Below are 11,913 nucleotides of genomic sequence, written 5' to 3'. Positions count from 1 at the left end.
GGCCTGAGCTTGACAAGAACAGTTGAGTTTATGGTTTAACATTGACAGTTAACTCTTCTTACAAATCAACTGACCCGAGCTTGACAAGAACAGTTGAGTGTACGGTTTAACATTGACAGTTAACTCTTCTTACAGATCAACTGACCCGAGCTTGACAAGTTGAGCGTACGGTTTAACATTGACAGTTAACTCTTCTTACAAATCAACTGGCCCGAGCTTGACAAGTTGAGTGTACGGTTTAACATTGACAGTTAATTTTTCTTACAGATCAACTGGCCTGAGCTTGACAAGAACAGTTGAGTGTACGGTTTAACATTAACAGTTAACTCTTCTTACAGATCAACTGGCCTGAGCTTGACAAGAACAGTTGAGTGTATGGTTTAACATTGACAGTTAACTCTTCTTACAGATGAACTGGCCCGAGCTTGACAAGAACAGCTGAGTGTACGGTTTAACATTGACATTTAACTCTTCTTACAAATCAACTGACCCGAGCTTGACAAGAACAGTTGAGTGTACGGTTTAATATTGACATTTAGCTCTTCTTACAGATCCACTGACCCGAGCTTGACAAGAACAGTTGAGTGTACAGTTTAATATTGACATTTAACTCTTCTTACAAATCAACTGGCCCGAGCTTGACAAGAACAGTTGAGTGTACGGTTTAACATTGACAGTTAACTCTTCTTACAAATCAACTGACCCGAGCTTGACAAGAACAGTTGAGTGTACGGTTTAACATTGACAGTTAACTCTTCTTACAGATCAACTGACCCGAGCTTGACAAGTTGAGCGTACGGTTTAACATTGACAGTTAACTCTTCTTACAAATCAACTGGCCCGAGCTTGACAAGTTGAGTGTACGGTTTAACACTGACAGTTAACTCTTCTTACAGATCAACTGGCCTGAGCTTGACAAGAACAGTTGAGTGTATGGTTTAACATTGACAGTTAACTCTTCTTACAGATAACTGGCCTGAGCTTGACAAGTTGAGTGTACGGTTTAACATTGACAGTTAACTCTTCTTACAAATCAACTGGCCCGAGCTTGACAAGTTGAGTGTACGGTTTAACATTGACAGTTAATTTTTCTTACAGATCAACTGGCCTGAGCTTGACAAGAACAGTTGAGTGTACGGTTTAACATTAACAGTTAACTCTTCTTACAGATCAACTGGCCTGAGCTTGACAAGAACAGTTGAGTTTATGGTTTAACATTGACAGTTAACTCTTCTTACAAATCAACTGACCCGAGCTTGACAAGAACAGTTGACAGTTTAACATTGACAGTTAACTCTTCTTACAGATCAACTGACCCGAGCTTGACAAGTTGAGTGTACGGTTTAACATTGACAGTTAACTCTTCTTACAAATCAACTGACCCGAGCTTGACAAGAACAGTTGAGTGTACGGTTTAATATTGACATTTAGCTCTTCTTACAGATCCACTGACCCGAGCTTGACAAGAACAGTTGAGTGTACGGTTTAATATTGACATTTAACTCTTCTTACAAATCAACTGGCCCGAGCTTGACAAGAACAGTTGAGTGTACGGTTTAACATTGACAGTTAACTCTTCTTACAAATGAACTGGCCCAAGCTTGACAAGAACAGTTGAGTTTATGGTTTAACACTGACAGTTAACTCTTCTTACAGATCAACTGGCCTGAGCTTGACAAGAACAGTTGAGTGTATGGTTTAACATTGACAGTTAACTCTTCTTACAGATAACTGGCCTGAGCTTGACAAGTTGAGCGTACGGTTTAACATTGACAGTTAACTCTTCTTACAAATAAACTGGCCCGAGCTTGACAAGTTGAGTGTACGGTTTAACATTGACAGTTAATTTTTCTTACAGATCAACTGGCCTGAGCTTGACAAGAACAGTTGAGTGTACGGTTTAACATTAACAGTTAACTCTTCTTACAGATCAACTGGCCTGAGCTTGACAAGAACAGTTGAGTTTATGGTTTAACATTGACAGTTAACTCTTCTTACAAATCAACTGACCCGAGCTTGACAAGAACAGTTGAGTGTACGGTTTAACATTGACAGTTAACTCTTCTTACAGATCAACTGACCCGAGCTTGACAAGTTGAGCGTACGGTTTAACATTGACAGTTAACTCTTCTTACAAATCAACTGGCCCGAGCTTGACAAGTTGAGTGTACGGTTTAACATTGACAGTTAATTTTTCTTACAGATCAACTGGCCTGAGCTTGACAAGAACAGTTGAGTGTACGGTTTAACATTAACAGTTAACTCTTCTTACAGATCAACTGGCCTGAGCTTGACAAGAACAGTTGAGTGTATGGTTTAACATTGACAGTTAATTCTTCTTACAGATAACTGGCCTGAGCTTGACAAGAACAGTTGAGTGTACGGTTTAACATTGACAGTTAACTCTTCTTACAGATCAACTGGCCCAAGCTTGACAAGTTGAGTTTATGGTTTAACATTGACATTTAACTCTTCTTACAAATCAACTGACCCGAGCTTGACAAGAACAGTTGAGTGTACGGTTTAACACTGACAGTTAACTCTTCTTACAGATCAACTGACCCGAGCTTGACAAGAACAGTTGAGTGTACGGTTTAACACTGACAGTTAACTCTTCTTACAGATCAACTGACCCGAGCTTGACAAGAACAGTTGAGTGTACGGTTTAACATTGACATTTAACTCTTTTTACAGATGAACTGGCCCGAGCTTGACAAGAACAGTTGAGTGTACGGTTTAACATTGACAGTTAACTCTTCTTACAGATGAACTGGCCCGAGCTTGACAAGAACAGTTGAGTGTACGGTTTAACATTGACAGTTAACTCTTCTTACAGATGAACTGGCCCGAGCTTGACAAGAACAGTTGAGTGTACGGTTTAACATTGACAGTTAACTCTTCTTACAGATGAACTGGCCCGAGCTTGACAAGAACAGTTGAGTGTACGGTTTAACATTGACAGTTAACTCTTCTTACAGATCAACTGGCCCGAGCTTGACAAGAACAGTTGAGTGTATGGTTTAACATTGACAGTTAACTTTTCTTACAGATCAACTGGCCTGAGCTTGACAAGTTGAGTGTACGGTTTAACATTGACAGTTAACTCTTCTTACAGATGAACTGGCCCGAGCTTGACAAGAACAGTTGAGTGTACGGTTTAACATTGACAGTTAACTCTTCTTACAGATCAACTGGCCTGAGCTTGACAAGAACAGTTGAGTGTACGGTTTAACATTGACAGTTAACTCTTCTTACAGATCAACTGACCTGAGCTTGACAAGAACAGTTGAGTGTACGGTTTAACATTGACAGTTAACTCTTCTTACAGATCAACTGGCCTGAGCTTGACAAGAACAGTTGAGTGTATGGTTTAACATTGACAGTTAACTTTTCTTACAGATCAACTGGCCTGAGCTTGACAAGTTGAGTGTACGGTTTAACATTGACAGTTAACTCTTCTTACAGATGAACTGGCCCGAGCTTGACAAGAACAGTTGAGTGTACGGTTTAACATTGACAGTTAACTCTTCTTACAGATCAACTGGCCTGAGCTTGACAAGAACAGTTGAGTGTACGGTTTAACATTGACAGTTAACTCTTCTTACAGATCAACTGACCTGAGCTTGACAAGAACAGTTGAGTGTACGGTTTAACATTGACAGTTAACTCTTCTTACAGATCAACTGGCCTGAGCTTGACAAGAACAGTTGAGTGTATGGTTTAACATTGACAGTTAACTTTTCTTACAGATCAACTGGCCTGAGCTTGACAAGAACAGTGTGTTACGAGAAGCGAAAATGGTTTACAAATTTGACTACCTCCCAGCTGGGCTCTTCAATAGAGGACAGGTATACAACTGATTACATTCAGGATTCTAGTTTTGATTTTATTCTAAAATTCAAATATGTTATTATTAGAAGGAAGGAAATGTTTTATTTAACGACACACTCAACACATTTTATTTACAGTTATATGGAATAAGGACCACACAGATATTGAGAGAGGAAACCTGCTGTCTCCAGTTCATGGGCTACTCTTTTTTGATTAGCAGCAAGGGATCTTTTATATGCACCATCCCATAGACAGGATAGCACATACATGTACCACGGCCTTTGATGTACCAGTCATAGTGCACTGGTTGTAGCAAGAAATAGCCCAATGGACCCACTGACGGGGATCAATCCCAAACCGAGTGCGCATCAAGCGAGCACTTTACCACTGGGCTACGTCTCGCCCTATGCTATTATTAAACCTGAACCTCAGCTGTTTTGGCTGTTTAATGGATGTTAATATGATAGTACTGGAAGATTTATATGCATGATTTCAAGAAATATTACATTAATTTAGTACCCAGCTTTACCGACAGCAGTAATTTTTATCCATCAACACAAAAGTGCCGTCAGTTTTTGCTCCCGATCTATAGTAATTTATATCTCACTGATGGGGATTTATATATCAATAACGGCAGTTGTCGTAAGTGTGCCATCATTGAGTTTGTGCCATGTTGCTGTTTTCATGTAGGTTCATCTGCAGGCCTTTCCCCAGGAATTTTTTAAGGCGCTTACATATATAGCATCATTATAACACAAAAATCAAGCCAAAAGAAGTGGGGTAGTGGGTTGAAAACAGTTAAGTGGGTTTTTTTGGTGGGGAGGGGTTAAAACTTTTTAAAAAAATAACCCATCAATTCCCCACCCCCAACAATTTCATAATTTGCGCCATGTTGTTGCTGTTGATTTCAGCGTCGTGTTAAATGCTTGTCACCTCACAGTTTAACATATACATATCTAGCATTATCTAACAAATATGATTATTGTAAACTAATTCAGTGTACGTTTAACTGCAATTTGTATAAATACTGCATGTTCATTTCCTGCGATCGCGATCTCAGTGCGTGCTCTTGACCATAGGTACAAAATTAACAAAGACAAAGGAAATAACGAAACTGCAGTTAGGTATTCATTGATGCAAACAACTATTGTTTTTTTACACATTTACATCAAGATTTACTTCCGTGTAATCGTATTGTTCATGTCCGCAACGATGTCTCTTGACACGTGGGTGTCAGCTGACTCTGAAGCGTGACGTATATTACGCCGAGAGCTTTCCTCAGTTCAGCCAACGAACGTTCTTCCTAACGTTCGCGAACTATTTGATTGGTGTCCGTCGTGTCCATTTGGTTTAACGTGAAGCGCACAAACCAGTGTAGCGAACGTTTTGTTTTCCCACGGTCTGGCTGAACTCAGCCCTTGGGATAGCCGACATGTCTTTCGGCCCTGAACTGGCATGTTTATTCAAATTGACATGCAGTGTCGGTTTGTTTTTATTACTTTGGTTCAAAGACTTTACAAAAAATTAAAATAATGGTGACATGTTTTACTCAAGAATTTCACCTTCAAAGATGTTTATTCAATTAATAGGTATTTTCTTTGATTTGTCTTGATGCGTAATTCCCAAGCATACAGACATTATTACAACAAGCAGTTATCTGGCGGATTAGTAGTAGCCGATCACCTGTACCACGTGACCAGCACAAGCCCGCCGACAATTAAAACGCAATCTAATTAAACTTATTATTTACAGACGAAATGTTACCTGGACATTGGGGACTATGCAGTGTTGTTAGTTTTAAATCACTGGCAGGATTCTGCAAGTAAGGTTTTGATTGGTGGACATGAGCTCCAACTGGCTGTCTTTAGATCCACATGTAATAGTGGAGCTAATTTTAATTAGATTGATTAAAACGGTGCGATCAATGGACCTCAAAGTGAACATCAAAAGAATTGCAGAGATACCAAATGGAAGTGTGATAATGTGTGGTGAATGACGTTACGGATCACAGCTCCATTGTTTTGTATACATGTTACAAATTAAGCCGACACGGTTCTGCAGTTAAGGCGCTTACCAGACATGAAGGCACTTACATGGCTGGCTAAGGGAGCACGGGCCGTGTCGGCTTATCGCTCTAGGGAAACCCCTGCATCTGCATGTTTTGTTTGTGTTAACGTGAACAGATTTAAAAATGTTTTACATATTGATGTTCACATATAGGTTCATCTGCATGTTTTGTTTGTGTTAAAGGCATATTGTCACAAACCACTGACCTATGAAATGGCCTGACAAAGTATCTATTGGATTTGTCCCTAAATGTACTTTATTCAACCATCTACGTAACCACCATATTCCACTTATTAATGATATTTTGTACAAATAATCGAATTATGGCAATGGCCCATAATTAAAAACACTAAAATTGCAGACATGGATTTCACTCCATCATGGTTCAGTTAAGGTGATGCGATAGCTAAATTTGGTTTCCAAAAATTAATGTAATTTTCATTTATTAACAATTTTTAGAGAAATAAGGTCCTTAAATCCGTGACAGTATTCCTTTAACTTCAACAGATTTTAAAATGTTTTACATATTGATGTTCCCATATAGGTTCGTCTGCATCAGTTCAGTGACAGCGCAATGATCTGGAAGCGAGGATCCTTCCTCAAGAAGAACAAGCACATCTGTCTGATTTACCAAACCAGGTATAGGACTCCGAAAATTACGAGCCCAATCATTTTGTTCATGTGTAGCCCACACAAATCTAATTTTGTGTAACTATTCTTTTTTTCAGTCATTCATTAACTGTTTATTTGAAACTACTTTTGTGAATGGCTATGAATTAATTCTCGTCATGCCACTATGTGAAGTAGGATGAGCTTAAATTAATAACAAAAACATAATTATTGTTCTTCAGAGCCACCATGTTAGAAATGTAGTTTTAATTTGGAAAGGAAATGGATGTTTATTCAATAATATGTGACCACATTTTAACCTGCAGGTATTATATGTTTTCTGTTTGATAATTTACTGCTAACACGGAAACCTGCAGCCACAAAAAGGATTACTGTTGCTTCTTTAGATGCATATTAGGGACTTGTTGCTTGCACTTTTCTGAAGACATACCTTTGATATACCATTTGTTGAGCAGTGGTTAAAATGGGGAAACCCAAAGAGTTCATTCATTTCATATATGTCAAATGAGTGCTGTATAACCAAGTGACATCCCACCCCATTTTAATTCAAAAACATAAAAGTAAATCTATTTAAATCGTAGAGGCCATCTTGAATTCAGAAACATGTATTAACTTGAGATAAATCATATCATAGGCCATCTTTTATTTTTTTATCGAAAGGGGATATTCAGCATATGCTTTAAGTTTATAAATGAAAACAAATATGAATAAAAATAACTCTTACAAAGTCAACACATTTGATGTACAATTTTAGGAGTATGGGTAACAACAAAAAAACAAACCCAGAATTAAGAATACTCTTTATGGGTGAAAATATTGCCAGTTGTGAACAAAATACATTTCTTGGAGGTTACTTGAAATGATTTACTATCAGATATCTTGTGTACTGATTATATGACCATTATATTTTTTAGAGAATCTGAACTGGTGGTGAAGGCGCAGGGCCCACGTCCAGAGAACATTGTGTTCTTGGTGCACGAGGTGTTTGAAAACCTCATCGCTGAATCGTTTCAAGGAGTGACCTACGATTATTACCTCCCCTGTCCGGACTGCATGAAGCTGGCAAGCATTTCATTTTCATTTCAGCTTATTTCCGTGCTTATATCCAATTAAGGTTCAAGCACGCTGTCCTGGGCACACAACTCAGCTATAAGGGCTGTCTGTCCAGGACAGTGGGTTAGTTGTTAGTGAGACAAAAGAGGGTGTAGTTGGCGTACTACTAACCACTGAGTCGTTAAAACTCACTCTAACATTGTTGTATACATTGTAGGTACTGGCCTCGGTGGCGTCGTGGTTAGGTCATCAGTCTACAGGCTGGTAGGTACTGGGTTCAGATCCCAGTCAAGACATGGGACTTTTAATCCAGATACCGACTCCAAACCCTGAGTGAGTGCTCCGCAAGGCTCAATGGGTAGGTGTAAACCACTTGTACTGACCAGTGATCCATATCTGGTTCAACAAAGGCCATGGTTTGTGCTATCCTGCCTATGGGAAGCGCAAATAAAAGAACCTGTGCTGCCTGTTGTGAAAGAGTAGCTTATGTGGTGACAGCGTGTTTCCTCTAAAAAAACAGTGTCAGAATGACCATATGTTTGACGTCCAATAACCGATGATAAGATAAAAAATCAATGTGCTCTAGTGGCTTTGTTAAATAAAACAAACTTTACTTTTAGTTTTTAATCCAGTTAACATTGTTGTAAAGCTTGTCTGATATTGTTTTCTAGATGCTGAAGGATCCACATATGTTTGCAGCATCCACAGTAAGGCGAGCCAAGGAACTGAAGGCCCCATTTCTACAGTGTCTAAAATATTTCCACACCATTTCTTTGGTAACATTACAAGGTACTTATTAATACTTTTTTTGTCTTATTACATAGTTTCATAGATTCAAATGTTAGGCATTCTTGTAAAAATGGTATGAACTGAAAACTCATACAATGTTCTTGTATGAAAAATGACATCATTGTGATATTCCTGTGTTAATTCTTCTGAAAATTGTATCATTTTTGAAGACACTTGCATAATAACATTGTAAACACATTTGTATCCAGTATTCATTGTTATTAAGTTAAAATAGCTACAGATCAGGTTTGAAATTCATGGCAATTTAGCCATGTTTCATAGTGATTTCCCAAGAAATTAGGCAAGGCATGGTAGACCAAACACTTTTGGGGCATTTTCACCATTTGTTTTACATTAAAAATACACAAAAAAAATTAATTAAAATAAACATTAATGTAATTTATGTGCTTGCTTTAATAAATGAATGGCAAAAGATATAAAAGAAAGAAAGAAATGTTTTATTTAACGTCGCACTCAACACATTTTATTTATGGTTATATGGCATCAGACATATGTCTAAGGACCACACAGAGTTTGAGAGGAAACCTGCTGTCGCCACTACATGGGTTACTCTTTCCGATTAGCAGCAAGGGATTTTTTATTTGCGCTTCCCACAGGCAGGATAGCACAAACCATGGCCTTTGTTGAACCAGTTATGGATCACTGGTCGGTGAAAGTAGTTTATACCAACCCATTGAGCCTTGCAGAGCACTCACTCAGGGTTTGGAGTCGGTATCCGGCTTAAAAATCCCATGCCTCGACCTGGATCCGAATCCAGTACCTACCAGCAGACCTGTCAACCTTTAGTCAAGAGAAAGCAGGAGGTGTGTGTTGAAAAAGCAGGAGATTTTGTCAAAAAACGGAAGATTTTTTAACTTCACACAATTTAACCCAAAATCGCATGGTTGTTGTAAACATTATTACAATAAGTTATATGAACACTACATAATGGCATATATACTTGTTAACCTTAGATCTTGGCTTTAAAAAAAAAAAAAAAAAAAAAAAAAAATTAATTTAAAAAATAAAAATATGTGTATATATACTCTTCAAAAGAAGAAACGCAAAACCACATTGTCGTAACATTTGGAGAATTGATTTAATTATTGAATGGTGAGTCCGATAATTACCAAATGTTGCAGGATTGTTCACAATTCACTCTAGTCCATTGTGAGTAAGTGATAGGACACACCACCAAGGTCAAGGTCATCTGGAGTCAATACCGGGTGTGGCCTCCGCGTGTGTTGACAACTGCCTGGCACCGCCTGCCCATTGAAGCAACCAGAGTACGGATGACGTCCCAGGGGATGGTGGCCCACTCGGCCTGCAAGGCTGCTGCCAGCTTGGGCAGGGTCTGGGGCTGTGGTTGTCGCTGTCGGAGGCGTCGGTCCAACTCGTCCCATAGATGCTCAATTGGGTTCAAATCCGGTGATATCGATGGCCAAGGAAGGACATTAATGTTGTTGTTCTGTAGGAAAGCCGTTGTGAGACGTGCTGTGTGAGGCCTGGCGTTGTCATGTTGGAACACTGCGTTGGCGTTGGCCATAACTGGAACGATGTGTGGCCGGAGGATCTGGTCAATGTAGCCCTTCATTCATTCAGGTTGCCCTGCACGTGGACCAGGTCAGTTCTGCCAGTGTGTGAGATGGCTGCCCACACCATGACACTACCCCCGCCGAATCTGTCCACTTCCTGCACGCAGTTTGCCACATAACGTTCACCACGACGCCTATACACGCGACATCTTCCATCATGACGTCGGAGCAGAAATCGGGACTCGTCACTGAACCACACCTGTCTCCATCGCAGTTGAGGCCATTGTCGATGAATCTGGCACCACTGCAGTCGGAGTCGACGGTGTTGTGGTGTTAAGATGACACCTCGAACTGGACGTCTGGCACGAATTCCTACCTCACGTAGGCGGTTCCGTACGGTCTGGTCGGATATCCTGCGCAAACCTGGTATTGCTGCGGCTGTGGAGGTGGCGTAGTCAATCGTTCCCGAAGGTGGCGTACCCGGATGTAGCGGTCCTGCCCGGGGGTAGTGACCCGTGGTCGACTGGATCTAGGGAGGTCACGTGTTGATCCATGTTGCTGGTAACGGTCCCACAGTCTGGAGATGGTGCTTGGGGACACATGGAATGCCCTGGCAACGGCCGTTCTGGATTCGCGTGCGTCTAGTCGGGCGATGGCATTGTTTCTCTGCGGTTCACTGAGACGTGGCATGTCCTGGATTGTCAACTGTCGGCCAGATACAGAGGCCAGGCAAGCGAACACCCTGCACTTTTATACTGTCGGTGTTCATGTTGCACGTGCAGACAACGCACGTGCAGTGGTGACATGGTTTGCACGTGGCTGCGTTTTTGCGAATATTCACATTTTGGAACTTTATTGTACAGTAGCTGCGTTTTATCGAATGTAACCGTGGGAATGTGTTTGGGACATGCAATGACCCTATATTCACAAAGCATGAACCGGTAGGAAACATAAAATCGGAGTTATAACCCATTTGTACCCTTTTGCGTTTCTTTTTTTGAAGAGTATATATTTCTTTTTAAAGTTTAAATATTATTATGATTTAAAAAAAAAATTTTTTTAAATCTCTTTTATCCAAAAATGTTAAGAACATTAACAAGAAATTAAAAAAATTAATTAGTACATTTACGGCATTACACTTACAGGTTATGTTACATCATCATTTGTGACTAGTGTACCCAAATTGAAGCACCCAAGACAAATTTATATAAATCTTATAAATTAATATTCAGTTTTTACTATAATGAGGAACAGTGGTGTGGTACTTATTTAAAATCATTATAATGATGCAATAAACATTGTATTTCCATTAATCAAGTAAAACCTCATTACGGACATTGTGTGAAATATACCGGATTTATACCCATTTCCGTGAATAACTTTATATCAAACACAACATTTATTAATTGTAAAAAAAACATCTATTGAAGTGTACATTTGTTACCAACATTTTAGTGCACAAACATACAAAATTAACTGACACAAGTATGTTTATATAGCTAATTGGTCTTTTCTTTGTCTTGCTGTGACATGTGATTTTAACATTGTGTGTATTGCTGTCAACTCTGGGCCAGAGTCTGGCACTTCCCTTATGTTATTTTGGCAAAAGGGGATCGATTTTTTTTTTATGCCTACGAAAATGTCATTCAACAGGAGAAATTGTCTCCTGCACAGGTTATCAGGAGATTTGATCAAATACCAGGGGACTCCTGCCGAATCCAGGAGGGTTGACAGGTCTGCCTACCAGCCTGTAGACTGATGGCATAACCACAATGCCACCGAGGCCGCTCCATGTTTCATAGAGTTACGGCCCTTAAATTTAGAGATAGGAAAATTCTCAGACCTGGTAAGGGACATGTATTTTAATTAGCAGTACTCTCAGAATGCTGGGGCAGGACATAGCTCAGTGGTAGTACAGCCCTCGCCTGATGCATGAATGATCTATGATCGATTCCCGTCAGTGGGCCCATTGAGCTATTTCTCGTTCTGGTGTAACGAAGGCCGTGGT

The 11,913-nt window shown here is 39.7% G+C and overlaps 1 protein-coding gene across 1 annotated transcript in view; it reads left to right on the top strand.

Moving 5' to 3' along the window:
• The window catches only part of LOC121387519, a 66,750-nt gene that overhangs the window by 34,086 nt on the left and 20,751 nt on the right, over window positions 1–11,913 (top strand). The window contains exons 22-25 of the mRNA XM_041518669.1: window positions 3,750–3,848; window positions 6,443–6,537; window positions 7,443–7,590; window positions 8,253–8,370. Of these exons, the coding sequence (XP_041374603.1) occupies window positions 3,750–3,848; window positions 6,443–6,537; window positions 7,443–7,590; window positions 8,253–8,370 (460 nt within the window). The remainder of the gene's footprint in view (window positions 1–3,749; window positions 3,849–6,442; window positions 6,538–7,442; window positions 7,591–8,252; window positions 8,371–11,913) is intronic.

Source organism: Gigantopelta aegis, chromosome 2, assembly GCF_016097555.1.
Source record: "Gigantopelta aegis isolate Gae_Host chromosome 2, Gae_host_genome, whole genome shotgun sequence".
Taxonomy (NCBI): domain Eukaryota; kingdom Metazoa; phylum Mollusca; class Gastropoda; order Neomphalida; family Peltospiridae; genus Gigantopelta; species Gigantopelta aegis.
Note: the sequence above shows the minus strand (reverse complement) of the source record. Positions and strands in the feature narration are given on the sequence as shown.